Below are 23,691 nucleotides of genomic sequence, written 5' to 3'. Positions count from 1 at the left end.
GGTGGGAAAAACATTCTTAAAACTCTTATTTTATGTAGTTATTGTGGGTCACACATTCTGACGGCCGTCAGAAATGGTGACCTCTGTGATAAAAGCTCTATGATGACTCTAAATCGGAAAACATGGCTCCAGATGAGTGTTAAATGGATGAAATAACAACCCTTAACCCTCTTTCGAAGTTAATACATTTGGGAAGCAGTTACGGAGGGAAAAACATTCTTAAATAATCGTTTTATTTTTTTGGTGGGTCACACATTCTGACGGCCGTCAGAAATGGTGACCTATATGTGGTAATGGCTCTATGATGACTCTAAATCGGAAAAATTGCTCCACATTAGTTTTAAATTGATCAAATAACAACCCCAAACCATCTTTCGAAGTTTTAATACATTTGGGAAGTAGTTACGGAGGGAACACACATTCTTACAAAATCGTTTTATTTTTTTGGTGGGTCACACATTCTGACGACCGTCAGAAATGGTGACCTATATGTGGTAATGGCTCTATGATGACTCTAAATCGGAAAAATGGCTCCAGATTCATGTTAAATTGATCAAATAACAACCCCAAACCATATTTCGAAGTATTAATACATTTTATAAACATTTACGGTGGGAACAAACATTCTTAAAAAATATTTTTCTATGTAGTTTTTGTGGGTCACACATTCTGACGGCCGTCAGAAATGGTATCCTCTATGGTAATGGCACGATGACTCTAAATCTGAAACAATGGCTCCAGAGTAGTGTGAATCGATTAAATAACTACCCCAAACCCTCTCTCGAAGTTTTAATACCTTTTGGAAGCAGCTACGGTGGGAACACACATTCTTAAATCCTTTTTTTTAATGTATTCTTAAAACTCTTATTTTATGTAGTTTTTGTGGGTCACACATTCTGACGGCCGTCAGAAATGGTGACCTCTGTGATAAAGGCTCTATGATGACTCTAAATCGGAAAACATGGCTCCAGATGAGTGTTAAATGGATGAAATAACAACCCTTAACCCTCTTTCGAAGTTAATACATTTGGGAAGCAGTTACGGAGTGAAAAACATTCTTAAATAATCGTTTTATTTTTTTGGTGGGTCACACATTCTGACGGCCGTCAGAAATGGTGACCTATATGTGGTAATGGCTCTATGATGACTCTAAATCGGAAAAATTGCTCCACATTAGTGTTAAATTGATAAAATAACAACCCCAAACCATCTTTCGAAGTATTAATACATTTGAGAAGTAGTTACGGAGGGAACACACATTCTTACAAAATTGTTTTATTTTTTTGGTGGGTCACACATTCTGACGGCCGTCAGAAATGGTGACCTATGTGGTAATGGCTCTATGATGACTCTAAATCAGAAACAATGGTTCCAGATTAGTTTGAATCGATGATATAACTACCCCAGACCATCTTTCGAAATTTTTATACATTTTGGAAGCAGTTAAGGTGGGAAAAACATTCTTAAAACTCTTATTTTATGTAGTTATTGTGGGTCACACATTCTGACGGCCGTCAGAAATGGTGACCTCTGTGATAAAGGCTCTATGATGACTCTAAATCGGAAAAATGGCTCCACATTAGTGTTAAATTGATCAAATAACAACCCCAAACCATCTTTCGAAGTATTAATACATTTGAGAAGTAGTTACGGAGGGAACACACATTCTTACAAAATCGTTTTATTTTTTTGGTGGGTCACACATTCTGACGACCGTCAGAAATGGTGACCTCTGTGATCATGGCGCTATGATGACTCTAAATCGGAAAACATGGCTCCAGAGGAGTGTTAAATTTTTGAAATAACAACCCTTAACCCTCTTTCGAAGTTAATACATTTGGGAAGCAGTTACAGAGGGAACAAACATTCTTAAATAATCGTTTTATTTTTTTGGTGGGTCACACATTCTGACGGCCGTCAGAAATGGTGACCTATATGTGGTAATGGCTCTATGATGACTCTAAATCGGAAAAATTGCTCCACATTAGTGTTAAATTGATAAAATAACAACCCCAAACCATCTTTCGAAGTATTAATACATTTGAGAAGTAGTTACGGAGGGAACACACATTCTTACCAATTTGTTTAATTTTTTTGGTGGGTCACACATTCTGACGGCCGTCAGAAATGGTGACCTATGTGGTAATGGCTCTATGATGACTCTAAATCAGAAACAATGGTTCCAGATTAGTTTGAATCGATGATATAACTACCCCAGACCATCTTTCGAAATTTTTATACATTTTGGAAGCAGTTAAGGTGGGAAAAACATTCTTAAAACTCTTATTTTATGTAGTTATTGTGGGTCACACATTCTGACGGCCGTCAGAAATGGTGACCTCTGTGATAAAGGCTCTATGATGACTCTAAATCGGAAAAATGGCTCCACATTAGTGTTAAATTGATCAAATAACAACCCCAAACCATCTTTCGAAGTATTAATACATTTGAGAAGTAGTTACGGAGGGAACACACATTCTTACAAAATCGTTTTATTTTTTTGGTGGGTCACACATTCTGACGACCGTCAGAAATGGTGACCTCTGTGATCATGGCGCTATGATGACTCTAAATCGGAAAACATGGCTCCAGAGGAGTGTTAAATTTTTGAAATAACAACCCTTAACCCTCTTTCGAAGTTAATACATTTGGGAAGCAGTTACAGAGGGAACAAACATTCTTAAATAATCGTTTTATTTTTTTGGTGGGTCACACATTCTGACGGCCGTCAGAAATGGTGACCTATATCTGGTAATGGCTCTATGATGACTCTAAATCGGAAAAATGGCTCCACATTAGTGTTATATTGATAAAATAACAACCCCAAACCATCTTTCGAATTTTTTATACATTTTATAAGCAGTTACGGTGGGAACAAACATTCTTAAAAAATATTTTTTACGTAGTTTTGGTAGGTCACACATTCTGACGGCCGTCAGCAATGGTGACCTATGTGGTCATGGCTCTATGATGACTCTAAATCGGAAAAATGGCTCTGCATTAGTGTTAAATTGATTAAATAACAACCCCAAACCATCTTTCGAAGTATTAATACATTTGGGATGTAGTTATGGGGGGAACAGACAATAGTACAAAATCGTTGTTTTTTTTGGGTGGGTCACACATTCTGACGGCCGTCAGAAATGGTGACCTATGTGGTAATGGCTCTAGGATGACTCTAAATCAGAAACAATGGCTCCAGATTAGTGTGAATCGATTAAATAACTACCCCAAACCATATTTCGAATTTTTAGTACATTTTATAAGCAGTTACGGTGGGAACACACATTCTTAAAACATCTTCTGTGGGTCACACATTCTGACGGCCGTCAGAAATGGTGACCTGTGTGGTAATGGCTCTATGACGACTCTAAATCAGAAACAACGGCTCAAGATTAGTGTGAATCGATGAAATAACTACCCCAAACCATCTTTGAAAGTTTTAATACCTTTGGGAAGCACTTACAGTGGGAACACACATTCTTAAAAAATATTTTTTATGGGTCACACATTCTGACGGCCGTCAGAAATGGTGACCTATGTAGTAATGGCTCAATGACCACTCGAAATCAGAAACAACGGCTCAAGATTAGTGTGAATCGATTAAATAACTACCCCAAACCATCTTTGAAAGTTTTAATACCCTTGGGAAGCAGTTACAGAGTGAACACACATACTTAAAACATATATTTTTCGTGGGTCACACATTCTGACGGCCGTCAGAAATGGTGACCTGTGTGGTAATGGCTCTATGATGACTCTAAATCAGAAACAACGGCTCAAGATTAGTGTGAATCGATTAAATAACTACCCCAAACCATCTTTGAAAGATTTTGGGAAGCATGCAGTTACAGTGGGAACACACATTCTTATAACATTTATTTTCCGTGGGTCACACATGCTGACGGCCGTCAGAAATGGTGACCTCGGTGGTAATGGCTCTATGATGACTCTAAGTAAGAAACATTTTTCCAGATTAGTTTGAATCGATTAAATAACTACAAAAAAGAATATTTCGAAGTTTTACCTTTGGGAAGCAGTTACAGAGGGAACACACATTCTTAAAACATCTTTTTTCTTGTGGGTCACACATTCTGACGGCCGTCAGAAATGGTGACCTCGTTGGTAAAGGCTCTATGCTGACTCTAAGTAAGAAACATTTCTCCAGATTAGTGTGAATCGATTAAATAACTACAAAAAAAGGATCTTTCGAAATTGTAATACCTTTGGGAAGCAATTACAGTGGGAACACACATTCTTAAAATATTATTTTTTGTGTGGGTCACACATTCTGACGGCCGTCAGAAATGGTGACCTCTGTTGTATTGGCTCTGTGATGACTCCAAATCAGAAAACATCGCTCCAGATTGATGTGATGGGATGAAATAACTACCACAAATTATTGTTCGAAGTTTTGATACCTTTGGGAAGCAATTACGGTGGGAACACACATTCTTAAAATATCTTTTTATTTTTATTTTGGGTCACACATTCTGACGGCCGTCAGAAATGGTGACCTGTGTGGTAATGGCTCTAAGACGACTCTAAATCAAAAACAACGGCTCCAGATTAGTGTGAACTGATAAAATAACTACCCCAAACCATCTTTCGAAGTTGTAATACCTTTGGGAAGCAGCTACAGTGGAAACACACATTCTTAAATCCTTTTTTTTAATGTATTTTTTTTGTGGGTCACACATTCTGACGGTCGTCAGAAATGGTGTCCTCTATGGTAAAGAGTCTATTACGACTCTAAATAAAAAAAATGGGTCCAAATTAGTTTGAATCAATGAAATAACTACGCCAGACCATCTTTCGAAATTATAATACATTTTGGAACTAGTTAAGGTGGGAAAAACATTCTTAAAACTCTTATTTTATGTAGTTTTTGTGGGTCACACATTCTGACGGCCGTCAGAAATGGTGACCTATATGTGGTAATGGCTCTATGATGACTCTAAATCGGAAAAATGGCTCCACATTCATGTTAAATTGATCAAATAACAACCCCAAACCATATTTCGAAGTATTAATACATTTTATAAGCAGTTACGGTGGGAACAAACATTCTTAAAAAATATTTTTCTATGTAGTTTTTGTGGGTCACACATTCTGACGGCCGTCAGAAATGGTATCCTCTATGGTAATGGAACGATGACTCTAAATCTGAAACAATGGCTCCAGAGTAGTGTGAATCGATTAAATAACTACCCCAAACCCTCTCTCGAAGTTTTAATACCTTTTGGAAGCAGCTACGGTGGGAACACACATTCTTAAATCCTTTTTTTTTATGTATTTTTTTTGTGGGTCACACATTCTAGCGGTCGTCAGAAATGGTGTCCTCTATGGTAATGGCTCTATTAGGACTCTAAATTTAAAAAAAATGGCTCCAAATTAGTTTGAATCGATGAAATAACTACCCCAGACCATCTTTCGAAATTGTAATACATTTTGGAAGCAGTTAAGGTGGGAAAAACATTCTTAAAACTCTTATTTTATGTAGTTTTTGTGGGTCACACATTCTGACGACCGTCAGAAATGGTGACCTCTGTGATCATGGCGCTATGATGACTCTAAATCGGAAAACATGGCTCCAGATGAGTGTTAAATTGTTGAAATAACAACCCTTAACCCTCTTTCGAAGTTAATACATTTGGGAAGCAGTTACAGAGGGAACAAACATTCTTAAATAATCGTTTTATTTTTTTGGTGGGTCACACATTCTGACGGCCGTCAGAAATGGTGACCTATATGTGGTAATGGCTCTATGATGACTCTAAATCGGAAAAATTGCTCCACATTAGTGTTAAATTGATAAAATAACAACCCCAAACCATCTTTCGAATTTTTTATACATTTTATAAGCAGTTACGGTGGGAACAAACATTCTTAAAAAATATGTTTTATGTAGTTTTGGTAGGTCACACATTCTGACGGCCGTCAGCAATGGTGACCTATGTGGTCATGGCTCTATGATGACTCTAAATCGGAAAAATGGCTCTGCATTAGTGTTAAATTGATTAAATAACAACCCCAAACCATCTTTCGAAGTATTAATACATTTGGGATGTAGTTATGGGGGGAACAGACAATAGTACAAAATCGTTGTTTTTTTTGGGTGGGTCACACATTCTGACGGCCGTCAGAAATGGTGACCTATGTGGTAATGGCTCTAGGATGACTCTAAATCAGAAACAATGGCTCCAGATTAGTGTGAATCGATTAAATAACTACCCCAAACCATATTTCGAATTTTTAGTACATTTTATAAGCAGTTACGGTGGGAACACACATTCTTAAAACATCTTCTGTGGGTCACACATTCTGACGGCCGTCAGAAATGGTGACCTGTGTGATAATGGCTCTATGACGACTCTAAATCAGAAACAACGGCTCAAGATTAGTGTGAATCGATGAAATAACTACCCCAAACCATCTTTGAAAGTTTTAATACCTTTGGGAAGCACTTACAGTGGGAACACACATTCTTAAAAAAAAAAAATTATGGGTCACACATTCTGACGGCCGTCAGAAATGGTGACCTGTGTGGTAATGGCTCTATGATGACTCTAAATCAGAAACAACGGCTCAAGATTAGTGTGAATCGATTAAATAACTACCCCAAACCATCTTTGAAAGATTTAATACCTTTGGGAAGCATGCAGTTACAGTGGGAACACACATTCTTATAACATTTATTTTCCGTGGGTCACACATGCTGACGGCCGTCAGAAATGGTGACCTCGGTGGTAATGGCTCTATGATGACTCTAAGTAAGAAACATTTTTCCAGATTAGTTTGAATCGATTAAATAACTACAAAAAAGAATATTTCGAAGTTTTACCTTTGGGAAGCAGTTACAGAGGGAACACACATTCTTAAAACATCTTTTTTCTTGTGGGTCACACATTCTGACGGCCGTCAGAAATGGTGACCTCGTTGGTAAAGGCTCTATGCTGACTCTAAGTAAGAAACATTTCTCCAGATTAGTGTGAATCGATTAAATAACTACAAAAAAAGGATCTTTCGAAATTGTAATACCTTTGGGAAGCAATTACAGTGGGAACACACATTCTTAAAATATTATTTTTTGTGTGGGTCACACATTCTGACGGCCGTCAGAAATGGTGACCTCTGTTGTATTGGCTCTGTGATGACTCCAAATCAGAAAACATCGCTCCAGATTGATGTGATGGGATGAAATAACTACCACAAATTATTGTTCGAAGTTTTGATACCTTTGGGAAGCAATTACGGTGGGAACACACATTCTTAAAATATCTTTTTATTTTTATTTTGGGTCACACATTCTGACGGCCGTCAGAAATGGTGACCTGTGTGGTAATGGCTCTAAGACGACTCTAAATCAAAAACAACGGCTCCAGATTAGTGTGAACTGATAAAATAACTACCCCAAACCATCTTTCGAAGTTGTAATACCTTTGGGAAGCAGCTACAGTGGAAACACACATTCTTAAATCCTTTTTTTTAATGTATTTTTTTTGTGGGTCACACATTCTGACGGTCGTCAGAAATGGTGTCCTCTATGGTAAAGAGTCTATTACGACTCTAAATAAAAAAAATGGGTCCAAATTAGTTTGAATCAATGAAATAACTACGCCAGACCATCTTTCGAAATTATAATACATTTTGGAACTAGTTAAGGTGGGAAAAACATTCTTAAAACTCTTATTTTATGTAGTTTTTGTGGGTCACACATTCTGACGGCCGTCAGAAATGGTGACCTATATGTGGTAATGGCTCTATGATGACTCTAAATCGGAAAAATGGCTCCACATTCATGTTAAATTGATCAAATAACAACCCCAAACCATATTTCGAAGTATTAATACATTTTATAAGCAGTTACGGTGGGAACAAACATTCTTAAAAAATATTTTTCTATGTAGTTTTTGTGGGTCACACATTCTGACGGCCGTCAGAAATGGTATCCTCTATGGTAATGGAACGATGACTCTAAATCTGAAACAATGGCTCCAGAGTAGTGTGAATCGATTAAATAACTACCCCAAACCCTCTCTCGAAGTTTTAATACCTTTTGGAAGCAGCTACGGTGGGAACACACATTCTTAAATCCTTTTTTTTTATGTATTTTTTTTGTGGGTCACACATTCTAGCGGTCGTCAGAAATGGTGTCCTCTATGGTAATGGCTCTATTAGGACTCTAAATTTAAAAAAAATGGCTCCAAATTAGTTTGAATCGATGAAATAACTACCCCAGACCATCTTTCGAAATTGTAATACATTTTGGAAGCAGTTAAGGTGGGAAAAACATTCTTAAAACTCTTATTTTATGTAGTTTTTGTGGGTCACACATTCTGACGACCGTCAGAAATGGTGACCTCTGTGATCATGGCGCTATGATGACTCTAAATCGGAAAACATGGCTCCAGATGAGTGTTAAATTGTTGAAATAACAACCCTTAACCCTCTTTCGAAGTTAATACATTTGGGAAGCAGTTACAGAGGGAACAAACATTCTTAAATAATCGTTTTATTTTTTTGGTGGGTCACACATTCTGACGGCCGTCAGAAATGGTGACCTATATGTGGTAATGGCTCTATGATGACTCTAAATCGGAAAAATTGCTCCACATTAGTGTTAAATTGATAAAATAACAACCCCAAACCATCTTTCGAATTTTTTATACATTTTATAAGCAGTTACGGTGGGAACAAACATTCTTAAAAAATATGTTTTATGTAGTTTTGGTAGGTCACACATTCTGACGGCCGTCAGCAATGGTGACCTATGTGGTCATGGCTCTATGATGACTCTAAATCGGAAAAATGGCTCTGCATTAGTGTTAAATTGATTAAATAACAACCCCAAACCATCTTTCGAAGTATTAATACATTTGGGATGTAGTTATGGGGGGAACAGACAATAGTACAAAATCGTTGTTTTTTTTGGGTGGGTCACACATTCTGACGGCCGTCAGAAATGGTGACCTATGTGGTAATGGCTCTAGGATGACTCTAAATCAGAAACAATGGCTCCAGATTAGTGTGAATCGATTAAATAACTACCCCAAACCATATTTCGAATTTTTAGTACATTTTATAAGCAGTTACGGTGGGAACACACATTCTTAAAACATCTTCTGTGGGTCACACATTCTGACGGCCGTCAGAAATGGTGACCTGTGTGGTAATGGCTCTATGACGACTCTAAATCAGAAACAACGGCTCAAGATTAGTGTGAATCGATGAAATAACTACCCCAAACCATCTTTGAAAGTTTTAATACCTTTGGGAAGCACTTACAGTGGGAACACACATTCTTAAAAAAATTTTTTTATGGGTCACACATTCTGACGGCCGTCAGAAATGGTGACCTATGTAGTAATGGCTCAATGACCACTCGAAATCAGAAACAACGGCTCAAGATTAGTGTGAATCGATTAAATAACTACCCCAAACCATCTTTGAAAGTTTTAATACCCTTGGGAAGCAGTTACAGAGTGAACACACATACTTAAAACATATATTTTTCGTGGGTCACACATTCTGACGGCCGTCAGAAATGGTGACCTGTGTGGTAATGGCTCTATGATGACTCTAAATCAGAAACAACGGCTCAAGATTAGTGTGAATCGATTAAATAACTACCCCAAACCATCTTTGAAAGATTTAATACCTTTGGGAAGCATGCAGTTACAGTGGGAACACACATTCTTATAACATTTATTTTCCGTGGGTCACACATGCTGACGGCCGTCAGAAATGGTGACCTCGGTGGTAATGGCTCTATGATGACTCTAAGTAAGAAACATTTTTCCAGATTAGTTTGAATCGATTAAATAACTACAAAAAAGAATATTTCGAAGTTTTACCTTTGGGAAGCAGTTACAGAGGGAACACACATTCTTAAAACATCTTTTTTCTTGTGGGTCACACATTCTGACGGCCGTCAGAAATGGTGACCTCGTTGGTAAAGGCTCTATGCTGACTCTAAGTAAGAAACATTTCTCCAGATTAGTGTGAATCGATTAAATAACTACAAAAAAAGGATCTTTCGAAATTGTAATACCTTTGGGAAGCAATTACAGTGGGAACACACATTCTTAAAATATTATTTTTTGTGTGGGTCACACATTCTGACGGCCGTCAGAAATGGTGACCTCTGTTGTATTGGCTCTGTGATGACTCCAAATCAGAAAACATCGCTCCAGATTGATGTGATGGGATGAAATAACTACCACAAATTATTGTTCGAAGTTTTGATACCTTTGGGAAGCAATTACGGTGGGAACACACATTCTTAAAATATCTTTTTATTTTTATTTTGGGTCACACATTCTGACGGCCGTCAGAAATGGTGACCTGTGTGGTAATGGCTCTAAGACGACTCTAAATCAAAAACAACGGCTCCAGATTAGTGTGAACTGATAAAATAACTACCCCAAACCATCTTTCGAAGTTGTAATACCTTTGGGAAGCAGCTACAGTGGAAACACACATTCTTAAATCCTTTTTTTTAATGTATTTTTTTTGTGGGTCACACATTCTGACGGTCGTCAGAAATGGTGTCCTCTATGGTAAAGAGTCTATTACGACTCTAAATTAAAAAAATGGCTCCAAATTAGTTTGAATCAATGAAATAACTACCCCAGACCATCTTTCGAAATTATAATACATTTTGGAACTAGTTAAGGTGGGAAAAACATTCTTAAAACTTTTATTTTATGTAGTTTTTGTGGGTCACACATTCTGACGACCGTCAGAAATGGTGACCTCTGTGATCATGGCGCTATGATGACTCTAAATCGGAAAACATGGCTCCAGATGAGTGTTAAATTGTTGAAATAACAACCCTTAACCCTCTTTCGAAGTTAATACATTTGGGAAGCAGTTACAGAGTGAACAAACATTCTTAAATAATCGTTTTATTTTTTTGGTGGGTCACACATTCTGACGGCCGTCAGAAATGGTGACCTATATGTGGTAATGGCTCTATGATGACTCTAAATCGGCAAAATGGCTCCACATTAGTGTTAAATTGATTAAATAACAACCCCAAACCATCTTTCGAAGTATTAATACATTTGGGAATTAGTTAGGAGGGAACACACATTCTTACAAAATCGTTTTATTTTTTTGGTGGGTCACACATTCTGACGGCCGTCAGAAATGGTGACCTATGTGGTAATGGCTCTAGGATGACTCTAAATCAGAAACAATGGCTCCAGATTAGTGTGAATCGATGAAATAACTACCCCAAACCATCTTTCGAATTTTTAATACATTTTATAAGCAGTTACGGTGGGAACACACATTCTTAAAACATCTTTTGTGGGTCACATATTATGACGGCCGTCAGAAATGGTGACCTGTGTAGTAATGGCTCTATGACGACTCGAAATCAGAAACAACGGCTCAAGATGAGTGTGAATCGATGAAATAACTACCCCAAACCATCTTTGAAAGTTTTAATACCTTTGGGAAGCAGTTACGGTGGGAACACACATTCTTAAAACATCTTTTTTTTTTGTGGGTCACACATTCTGACGGCCGTCAGAAATGGTGACCTTGTTGGTAATGGCTCTATGCTGACTCTAAGTAAGAAACATTTCTCCAGATTAGTGTGAATCGATGAAATAACTACCCCAAACCATCTTTCGAATTTTTTATACATTTTATAAGCAGTTACGGTGGGAACACACATTCTTAAAACATCTTTTTTTTTGTGGGTCACATATTATGACGGCCGTCAGAAATGGTGACCTCTGTGATAAAGGCTCTATGATGACTCTAAATCGGAAAAATGGCTCCACATTAGTGTTAAATTGATCAAATAACAACCCCAAACCATCTTTCGAAGTATTAATACATTTGAGAAGTAGTTACGGAGGGAACACACATTCTTACAAAATCGTTTTATTTTTTTGGTGGGTCACACATTCTGACGACCGTCAGAAATGGTGACCTCTGTGATCATGGCGCTATGATGACTCTAAATCGGAAAACATGGCTCCAGAGGAGTGTTAAATTTTTGAAATAACAACCCTTAACCCTCTTTCGAAGTTAATACATTTGGGAAGCAGTTACAGAGGGAACAAACATTCTTAAATAATCGTTTTATTTTTTTGGTGGGTCACACATTCTGACGGCCGTCAGAAATGGTGACCTATATCTGGTAATGGCTCTATGATGACTCTAAATCGGAAAAATGGCTCCACATTAGTGTTATATTGATAAAATAACAACCCCAAACCATCTTTCGAATTTTTTATACATTTTATAAGCAGTTACGGTGGGAACAAACATTCTTAAAAAATATTTTTTACGTAGTTTTGGTAGGTCACACATTCTGACGGCCGTCAGCAATGGTGACCTATGTGGTCATGGCTCTATGATGACTCTAAATCGGAAAAATGGCTCTGCATTAGTGTTAAATTGATTAAATAACAACCCCAAACCATCTTTCGAAGTATTAATACATTTGGGATGTAGTTATGGGGGGAACAGACAATAGTACAAAATCGTTGTTTTTTTTGGGTGGGTCACACATTCTGACGGCCGTCAGAAATGGTGACCTATGTGGTAATGGCTCTAGGATGACTCTAAATCAGAAACAATGGCTCCAGATTAGTGTGAATCGATTAAATAACTACCCCAAACCATATTTCGAATTTTTAGTACATTTTATAAGCAGTTACGGTGGGAACACACGTTCTTAAAACATCTTCTGTGGGTCACACATTCTGACGGCCGTCAGAAATGGTGACCTGTGTGGTAATGGCTCTATGACGACTCTAAATCAGAAACAACGGCTCAAGATTAGTGTGAATCGATGAAATAACTACCCCAAACCATCTTTGAAAGTTTTAATACCTTTGGGAAGCACTTACAGTGGGAACACACATTCTTAAAAAAAAAAATTTATGGGTCACACATTCTGACGGCCGTCAGAAATGGTGACCTATGTAGTAATGGCTCAATGACCACTCGAAATCAGAAACAACGGCTCAAGATTAGTGTGAATCGATTAAATAACTACCCCAAACCATCTTTGAAAGTTTTAATACCCTTGGGAAGCAGTTACAGAGTGAACACACATACTTAAAACATATATTTTTCGTGGGTCACACATTCTGACGGCCGTCAGAAATGGTGACCTGTGTGGTAATGGCTCTATGATGACTCTAAATCAGAAACAACGGCTCAAGATTAGTGTGAATCGATTAAATAACTACCCCAAACCATCTTTGAAAGATTTAATACCTTTGGGAAGCATGCAGTTACAGTGGGAACACACATTCTTATAACATTTATTTTCCGTGGGTCACACATGCTGACGGCCGTCAGAAATGGTGACCTCGGTGGTAATGGCTCTATGATGACTCTAAGTAAGAAACATTTTTCCAGATTAGTTTGAATCGATTAAATAACTACAAAAAAGAATATTTCGAAGTTTTACCTTTGGGAAGCAGTTACAGAGGGAACACACATTCTTAAAACATCTTTTTTCTTGTGGGTCACACATTCTGACGGCCGTCAGAAATGGTGACCTCGTTGGTAAAGGCTCTATGCTGACTCTAAGTAAGAAACATTTCTCCAGATTAGTGTGAATCGATTAAATAACTACAAAAAAAGGATCTTTCGAAATTGTAATACCTTTGGGAAGCAATTACAGTGGGAACACACATTCTTAAAATATTATTTTTTGTGTGGGTCACACATTCTGACGGCCGTCAGAAATGGTGACCTCTGTTGTATTGGCTCTGTGATGACTCCAAATCAGAAAACATCGCTCCAGATTGATGTGATGGGATGAAATAACTACCACAAATTATTGTTCGAAGTTTTGATACCTTTGGGAAGCAATTACGGTGGGAACACACATTCTTAAAATATCTTTTTATTTTTATTTTGGGTCACACATTCTGACGGCCGTCAGAAATGGTGACCTGTGTGGTAATGGCTCTAAGACGACTCTAAATCAAAAACAACGGCTCCAGATTAGTGTGAACTGATAAAATAACTACCCCAAACCATCTTTCGAAGTTGTAATACCTTTGGGAAGCAGCTACAGTGGAAACACACATTCTTAAATCCTTTTTTTTAATGTATTTTTTTTGTGGGTCACACATTCTGACGGTCGTCAGAAATGGTGTCCTCTATGGTAAAGAGTCTATTACGACTCTAAATAAAAAAAATGGGTCCAAATTAGTTTGAATCAATGAAATAACTACGCCAGACCATCTTTCGAAATTATAATACATTTTGGAACTAGTTAAGGTGGGAAAAACATTCTTAAAACTCTTATTTTATGTAGTTTTTGTGGGTCACACATTCTGACGGCCGTCAGAAATGGTGACCTATATGTGGTAATGGCTCTATGATGACTCTAAATCGGAAAAATGGCTCCACATTCATGTTAAATTGATCAAATAACAACCCCAAACCATATTTCGAAGTATTAATACATTTTATAAGCAGTTACGGTGGGAACAAACATTCTTAAAAAATATTTTTCTATGTAGTTTTTGTGGGTCACACATTCTGACGGCCGTCAGAAATGGTATCCTCTATGGTAATGGAACGATGACTCTAAATCTGAAACAATGGCTCCAGAGTAGTGTGAATCGATTAAATAACTACCCCAAACCCTCTCTCGAAGTTTTAATACCTTTTGGAAGCAGCTACGGTGGGAACACACATTCTTAAATCCTTTTTTTTTATGTATTTTTTTTGTGGGTCACACATTCTAGCGGTCGTCAGAAATGGTGTCCTCTATGGTAATGGCTCTATTAGGACTCTAAATTTAAAAAAAATGGCTCCAAATTAGTTTGAATCGATGAAATAACTACCCCAGACCATCTTTCGAAATTGTAATACATTTTGGAAGCAGTTAAGGTGGGAAAAACATTCTTAAAACTCTTATTTTATGTAGTTTTTGTGGGTCACACATTCTGACGACCGTCAGAAATGGTGACCTCTGTGATCATGGCGCTATGATGACTCTAAATCGGAAAACATGGCTCCAGATGAGTGTTAAATTGTTGAAATAACAACCCTTAACCCTCTTTCGAAGTTAATACATTTGGGAAGCAGTTACAGAGGGAACAAACATTCTTAAATAATCGTTTTATTTTTTTGGTGGGTCACACATTCTGACGGCCGTCAGAAATGGTGACCTATATGTGGTAATGGCTCTATGATGACTCTAAATCGGAAAAATTGCTCCACATTAGTGTTAAATTGATAAAATAACAACCCCAAACCATCTTTCGAATTTTTTATACATTTTATAAGCAGTTACGGTGGGAACAAACATTCTTAAAAAATATGTTTTATGTAGTTTTGGTAGGTCACACATTCTGACGGCCGTCAGCAATGGTGACCTATGTGGTCATGGCTCTATGATGACTCTAAATCGGAAAAATGGCTCTGCATTAGTGTTAAATTGATTAAATAACAACCCCAAACCATCTTTCGAAGTATTAATACATTTGGGATGTAGTTATGGGGGGAACAGACAATAGTACAAAATCGTTGTTTTTTTTGGGTGGGTCACACATTCTGACGGCCGTCAGAAATGGTGACCTATGTGGTAATGGCTCTAGGATGACTCTAAATCAGAAACAATGGCTCCAGATTAGTGTGAATCGATTAAATAACTACCCCAAACCATATTTCGAATTTTTAGTACATTTTATAAGCAGTTACGGTGGGAACACACGTTCTTAAAACATCTTCTGTGGGTCACACATTCTGACGGCCGTCAGAAATGGTGACCTGTGTGGTAATGGCTCTATGACGACTCTAAATCAGAAACAACGGCTCAAGATTAGTGTGAATCGATGAAATAACTACCCCAAACCATCTTTGAAAGTTTTAATACCTTTGGGAAGCACTTACAGTGGGAACACACATTCTTAAAAAAAATTTTTTATGGGTCACACATTCTGACGGCCGTCAGAAATGGTGACCTATGTAGTAATGGCTCAATGACCACTCGAAATCAGAAACAACGGCTCAAGATTAGTGTGAATCGATTAAATAACTACCCCAAACCATCTTTGAAAGTTTTAATACCCTTGGGAAGCAGTTACAGAGTGAACACACATACTTAAAACATATATTTTTCGTGGGTCACACATTCTGACGGCCGTCAGAAATGGTGACCTGTGTGGTAATGGCTCTATGATGACTCTAAATCAGAAACAACGGCTCAAGATTAGTGTGAATCGATTAAATAACTACCCCAAACCATCTTTGAAAGATTTAATACCTTTGGGAAGCATGCAGTTACAGTGGGAACACACATTCTTATAACATTTATTTTCCGTGGGTCACACATGCTGACGGCCGTCAGAAATGGTGACCTCGGTGGTAATGGCTCTATGATGACTCTAAGTAAGAAACATTTTTCCAGATTAGTTTGAATCGATTAAATAACTACAAAAAAGAATATTTCGAAGTTTTACCTTTGGGAAGCAGTTACAGAGGGAACACACATTCTTAAAACATCTTTTTTCTTGTGGGTCACACATTCTGACGGCCGTCAGAAATGGTGACCTCGTTGGTAAAGGCTCTATGCTGACTCTAAGTAAGAAACATTTCTCCAGATTAGTGTGAATCGATTAAATAACTACAAAAAAAGGATCTTTCGAAATTGTAATACCTTTGGGAAGCAATTACAGTGGGAACACACATTCTTAAAATATTATTTTTTGTGTGGGTCACACATTCTGACGGCCGTCAGAAATGGTGACCTCTGTTGTATTGGCTCTGTGATGACTCCAAATCAGAAAACATCGCTCCAGATTGATGTGATGGGATGAAATAACTACCACAAATTATTGTTCGAAGTTTTGATACCTTTGGGAAGCAATTACGGTGGGAACACACATTCTTAAAATATCTTTTTATTTTTATTTTGGGTCACACATTCTGACGGCTGTCAGAAATGGTGACCTGTGTGGTAATGGCTCTAAGACGACTCTAAATCAAAAACAACGGCTCCAGATTAGTGTGAACTGATAAAATAACTACCCCAAACCATCTTTCGAAGTTGTAATACCTTTGGGAAGCAGCTACAGTGGAAACACACATTCTTAAATCCTTTTTTTTAATGTATTTTTTTTGTGGGTCACACATTCTGACGGTCGTCAGAAATGGTGTCCTCTATGGTAAAGAGTCTATTACGACTCTAAATTAAAAAAATGGCTCCAAATTAGTTTGAATCAATGAAATAACTACCCCAGACCATCTTTCGAAATTATAATACATTTTGGAACTAGTTAAGGTGGGAAAAACATTCTTAAAACTCTTATTTTATGTAGTTTTTGTGGGTCACACATTCTGACGACCGTCAGAAATGGTGACCTCTGTGATCATGGCGCTATGATGACTCTAAATCGGAAAACATGGCTCCAGATGAGTGTTAAATTGTTGAAATAACAACCCTTAACCCTCTTTCGAAGTTAATACATTTGGGAAGCAGTTACAGAGTGAACAAACATTCTTAAATAATCGTTTTATTTTTTTGGTGGGTCACACATTCTGACGGCCGTCAGAAATGGTGACCTATATGTGGTAATGGCTCTATGATGACTCTAAATCGGCAAAATGGCTCCACATTAGTGTTAAATTGATTAAATAACAACCCCAAACCATCTTTCGAAGTATTAATACATTTGGGAATTAGTTAGGAGGGAACACACATTCTTACAAAATCGTTTTATTTTTTTGGTGGGTCACACATTCTGACGGCCGTCAGAAATGGTGACCTATGTGGTAATGGCTCTAGGATGACTCTAAATCAGAAACAATGGCTCCAGATTAGTGTGAATCGATGAAATAACTACCCCAAACCATCTTTCGAATTTTTAATACATTTTATAAGCAGTTACGGTGGGAACACACATTCTTAAAACATCTTTTTTTTTGTGGGTCACATATTATGACGGCCGTCAGAAATGGTGACCTGTGTAGTAATGGCTCTATGACGACTCGAAATCAGAAACAACGGCTCCAGATTAATGTGAATCGATGAAATAACTACCCCAAACCATCTTTGAAAGTTTTAATACCTTTGGGAAGCAGTTACGGTGGGAACACACATTCTTAAAACATCTTTTTTTTTTGTGGGTCACACATTCTGACGGCCGTCAGAAATGGTGACCTTGTTGGTAATGGCTCTATGCTGACTCTAAGTAAGAAACATTTCTCCAGATTAGTGTGAATCGATGAAATTACTACCCCAAACAATCTTTCGAAATTGTAATACCTTCAGGAAGCAGTTAGGGTGGGACCACACATTCTTAAAACATCTTATTTTTTGTGGGTCACACATTCTGACGGCCGTCAGAAATGGTGACTTGTGTGGTAATGGCTCTATGACGACTTTAAATCAGAAACAACGGCTCAAGATTAGTGTGAATCGATTAAATAACTACCCCAAACCATCTTTGAAAGTTTTAATACCTTTGGGAAGCAGTTACAGTGGGAACACACATTCTTATAACATATATTTTTTGTGGGTCACACATTCTGACGGCCGTCAGAAATGGTGACCTATGTGGTAATGGCTCTATGATGACTCTAAATCAGAAACAATGGCTCCAGATTAGTGTGAATCGATTAAATAACTACCCTAAACCATCTTTCGAATTTTTTATACATTTTATAAGCAGTTACGGTGGGAACAAACATTCTTAAAAAATATTTTTTACGTAGTTTTTGTGGGTCACACATTCTGACGGCCGTCAGAAATGGTGACCTGTGTGGTATTGGCTCTATGACGACTCTAAATCAGAAACAACGGCTCAAGATTAGTGTGAATCGATGAAATAACTACCCCAAACCATCTTTGAAAGTTTTAATACCTTTGGGAAGCACTTACAGTGGGAACACACATTCTTAAAACATTTTTTTTATGGGTCACACATTCTGACGGCCGTCAGAAATGGTATCCTCTATGGAGGATGAAATAACTACCCCAAACCATCTTTCCAAGTTTGAATACCTTTGGGAAGCAGTTATGATGGGAACACATTCTTAAAAATATATATATTTTTGGGTCACACATTCTGACGGCCGTCAGAAATGGTGACCTCTATGAGTCTATGGTAATGGCGCTATGACGACTCATAATATGAAAAAATGACTCCAGATTAGTGTGAATCGATTAAATAACTACCCCTAACCATCTTTCGAAGATAATTATTACCCTGTAAACCTAAATCATAGAATCAACATACGTGGTCTGATCCAACCTAGCCTAAGCCTTACCAAACGGAATCGTGTTAATTACTTTCTCAAGAAGTTACAGAGGAGTCACATATTCTGGAGCCCCCTCGAGCGCTCCAAATAATACAACGTTTTTTTGGGGGGGTCACACATTCTGACGGCCGTCAGAAATGGTGTTGTATTTGCTCTGTGATTACTCCAAATCAGAAAACATCGCTCCAGATTAATGTGAAGGGATGAAATAACTACCCAAAATTATCGTTCGAAGTTTTAATTTCTTTGGGAAGCAGTTAAGGTGGGAACACACATTCTTAAAAATATTTTGTTGTTGTTATGGGTCACACATTCTGACGGCCGTCAGAAATGGTGACCTCTGTGGTAACGGCTCTAAGACTTAAAGTATACTCAAGTATGCTAAGATTTAGTATACTTAGCATTTTTTTTTAACCTGGGGAGGTCCTTCCAGATCTGACTGAATAAACTACTCTGCTCGGCAAGTCTTAAGGAGACAACCATTATTTAGTGTTGATGCAGTAAAGAAGAACCTGAACGCAGCATTAAGAGTAGATACATTATTGTTCCTATGAAATGTATAAAATGTATTTCTGGTTGTTGGCTATTTTTATGTTTTGATTTGATTATTTAATGAAAAGCCACAGGGCCCCAGAGTGTTGTAATGATGGTATAATAAAAACCAGTACACCAGTTCACAGTACGGTTTTATACACTATGCTTGCCGTCGAACGCACACGATGAGAATGCGGAAGCAAGTTTATGATAGCGTTGGGCGTGTCCCCCATGATGTAAATAGTATCAGATGGGTAGCTGGTTGTACTACATATTCTGTACCAGACTCTTGAAAGAACACTAGCAACCTCTGGACCAAAGAGCTTCTCTGACATTTATTAAGAAAGACAGCCTTTCATACGTGAGTATTCAAGACGGACATTTTTTTTGCCACAGTGCTTGAACTTTGTTCAAATAGATAGCTGAGCAACAGTAGGACTACGGCCATTCCACGATCAAACTGTAGAAACGGAACATAGTTATTTAAGTTGTAAAACAAAGGTGGTTTCAATATATATAAAAACATGTTACTTGTTATTTTTAGCCTTTTGCTTTTGCAGTCTAACTATCTCAATTTGAAACCTGAATGGTTTAAAAACGTCTTTACACTTTTTTCAGATCCTGTGTAGTATTATGGTTCCTCACCCTTAACCTCTCTCTCTCTCCCCCCTCTCCATCCTTGCCATCAGCAGCCCATCATCATGGCATCACCCCTGTCTGAGGCAAATGCCAACTTCTCCCTGGCCCTGTTCCAGAAGATTGCAGAGGAATCCCCAACAGGAAACGTCTTTTTCTCTCCCCTCAGCATCTCTTCAGCTCTGGCCATGGTGCTACTCGGCGCCAGGGGCAACACGGCCACACAAATGTCCGAGGTGGGTCTGGTAGGCTTTGGTGGTCTGTTTCAGTCTAACAGCATGTCTGTATCAATGTGTAGGTATCTAAGGATAGGCCACAACATTTATTCTTATAATATGTTTGTTATGACAACAAAATCTAGCGTGACTATTGTGGTGCTTGGACCTACTTTATTACAACATTGTGTGTTAGGGCATGCAGAGATTGTTATGTGAAGTCTACTGGACCCCAATTCCTAAAAAAAGTATTTGGTCCATGGACCGTTAGGTCATGGCATTGACCCAGGTGTGCTCATCATAAGTAAGGAAGGTTTTAAATGTTTTAGATTCACACAGGTCTGTACGTTATAACACTCTGCCATGTCAGCAATGGGCGTCCCTCTGTTGTTTCAGTCACTATAGAAACCAGAAATGGGGCCAACCCTGACACAAGTCTTTCGAAACTTTCCACTTCTACTGTAGAGTTGATGTGAGAGAAAGACAGATAGACATGCAGTGCTGTTTATCCCTTATGACTCACCGTAGAGTCACTCCGTCAGCAAATATAGTCCTGTCTCTTTCAAATGTGATTTTAACAAGAGGGCAGTTGTTACTATAGCAACGCCCTGCTATAAAGGCCAAGCTACAAGCTGTAAACCAATCAAACCTTATCAGTTTGTCTGTTCCTCCTCACTGTCGGTTTACCTTCGTACTTAAGTCTGATCCTGAAAGATAGCATTATAAAAACACTAACTACTCACCCTCAAATACTATATCTCAAACTCTGCAAATGGGTAGAATTGTGTGTTTGTACATGCTTTGGCAGAGCCACACTCTCAGAGAGTCATATTTCCAAACCTCTTTCCCATCAAAGAACACAATGACACACACCCAGCTGTGGTGAGGCAATGTTGTGGGTGTGACTTGTAAAAGGAGTGTCTCTGGTGAGGCCAGGGAAGGTATGGTGGGGCAGAGTGGATTCCTTTGAATACACTTCAATGGAAGGTGTCACACACCATCATGCTACTTGTTGAGCAACTCAACTTTAAAGGCCTTGGTTTCTATTTCTAAAACGCAAACACACACAGATCTTATAAACACACAATATGCATGTACATACACACAAACAGACACACATCCCAAACACCCTGTTAATGTCCAACACAATTGAACAATGTCTACTGTCCAAGATACATTTCAATGACTGAATACTCAAAATCGCCATAACATCATCATAACCCTTCTACCACTAGGTGCTCTGCTTCAGCAAAGCAAAGCAGGCTAAACATGCAGCAGGCCCAGAGCAGATGATGCAACAGCAGGTCCAGAGAGCCCAGCTCCCTCAGGCTCTGGTCAATATGGTAACTTTTACACAAAATAGAGTACAGCTATGACTAACCAGGGGAGAAAGGGCGTTGGGAGATAAGGTGAAGTGTGCGTTAAGGGGGGCCTGAAGTGTGCGTTAAGGGGGGCCTGCATGTGTGTCTAACATTGAGGTGAGGGTGGGGTTCTTGGTGAAGGTAAGCTGTTCAAAGTGTCTCTCAGGTTACAACATCTTTGTCATATCATGTTGTCATGGCTACACAGAGAGGATTGGTTCTTCCATGGCTGTTTGCCAAGCGTCTCAGACACAGGACACCGTCTGCTCACTTAATCTAATTTATTTGGACAAATAGTCCAGAATATCTCCCTCTGTGCTGTTCTTCTTCAGGTTTCTCAGGAAACAACATCTACTAACAGGTCGACTGGGACTGCATGTGTACCCTATTTCTTTACGTTTTCTTTCAGCCATTTTAACATGGCCGCCTGCTATTTGTTCCGTTGGCATTTCATCAGAGAGCTGTGGCTTGATAAACAGGAATTGTTGCCTGTCATGCGGCACACTGTACGTTGCTTATCACCCATGAAGAGGAAATGTGTTGTACACTATCTCTTCTATTAATATACATTCTCTAAAAGTTGGACGTTGCTGGCAATTATTATGCTGTTTACATCCACTTAAGTGCACACACACACACAGAGTTCCAAACCTCTAATCTTCAAAAACATATATGCCGTTTTGAAGATGACTCCTATTCCTTCTCTGACTTAGTCCCTGCACCTTCACAAGACAAAGGATGATGTGCACGTGGCCTTTAGTAAGCTGATGGCTCAGCTGAACAAGAAAGAAGCCCCCTATGCCCTCAGCCTGGCTAACAGGCTCTACGGAGAGCAGACCTACCAGTTTGTCAAGGTAACGTCCCATGTGTTGATTTAGAGGGGAGGGAGAGCAGGGAGGGAGAGCCCAAGAGAATGTGTGAAATATGCAGTTTGATAAACACAGGGATTCAACTTGTCCATGTTAAAAATGAGTTTCAGAGATAACGTTAGTGTAGGTTTCAGAGAGAACGTTATGAACCTTCTCTCACTACTGTGTGTTTGTGTTTGTCAGGAGTTTGTAGGAGACACCAGGAAACACTACGATGCAGAGCTGGAGACTGTGGACTTCCAGAAGAATTATGAGGGGGCCAGACTCAACATCAACGGCTGGGTAGAGAAACAGACGCAAGGTGACTGGGATGTAGCTGTATTCACTGTACCCTACTCTACCGAATAGCCAGTTATCATGAAAAATGTGGGTCTGATTCTATGGTTTTCTCCTCCCTAGATAAGATCCAGAACCTTCTGCAGGAGGGCACTCTGGATGAAATGACCAAGCTGGTGCTGGTCAACGCCATCTACTTCAAAGGCAGCTGGGAGAAGAAGTTCAAGGACACTAACACAAAAGACACCCAGTTCAAGCTCAACCAAGTAAGGCCACAAATTGAGTTTGTATTATTTTCTTTCTATCTCTTTTGCATGAATCTGTTATTAACACCATCCATATCATTCTGGTGTTGTCCTCCAGAATGAGAGCAAGCCAGTGAAGATGATGTACCAGAAGACAAAGTTCCCCCTGACTTTCATCCCTGAGGCCAACTGTCAGATCCTGGAGCTACCTTATGTTGGAAAAGATCTGAGCATGCTCATCATGCTGCCCAATGAGATCACAGGTCTAACGAAGGTAGGAAGAACAATCACTTTCTCT

The 23,691-nt window shown here is 38.6% G+C and overlaps 1 protein-coding gene across 7 annotated transcripts in view; it reads left to right on the top strand.

The window, feature by feature from the left end:
* Nucleotides 1–23,691, top strand: part of LOC146274881 (leukocyte elastase inhibitor-like) — a 66,088-nt gene that overhangs the window by 41,255 nt on the left and 1,142 nt on the right. For 3 of the 7 annotated variants that reach the window (XM_084703793.1, XM_084703789.1, XM_084703794.1), the window contains 6 exons: nucleotides 20,481–20,663; nucleotides 21,878–21,985; nucleotides 22,717–22,857; nucleotides 23,056–23,173; nucleotides 23,272–23,414; nucleotides 23,512–23,667. In XM_084703793.1, the coding sequence (XP_084559919.1) occupies nucleotides 20,481–20,663; nucleotides 21,878–21,985; nucleotides 22,717–22,857; nucleotides 23,056–23,173; nucleotides 23,272–23,414; nucleotides 23,512–23,667 (849 nt within the window). Of the gene's footprint in view, nucleotides 1–19,993; nucleotides 20,153–20,480; nucleotides 20,664–21,877; nucleotides 21,986–22,716; nucleotides 22,858–23,055; nucleotides 23,174–23,271; nucleotides 23,415–23,511; nucleotides 23,668–23,691 lie in introns of those variants that run through there. The other 4 variants (XM_084703796.1, XM_084703795.1, XM_084703791.1 and 1 more) reach the window with 4 other exon arrangements.

Source organism: Hypomesus nipponensis, chromosome 8 (assembly GCF_054491055.1).
Source record: "Hypomesus nipponensis isolate SF chromosome 8, ASM5449105v1, whole genome shotgun sequence".
Lineage (NCBI taxonomy): Eukaryota > Metazoa > Chordata > Actinopteri > Osmeriformes > Osmeridae > Hypomesus > Hypomesus nipponensis.
The sequence above is the reverse complement of the archived record's forward strand: the minus strand, read 5'-3'. Positions and strand labels throughout refer to the sequence as shown.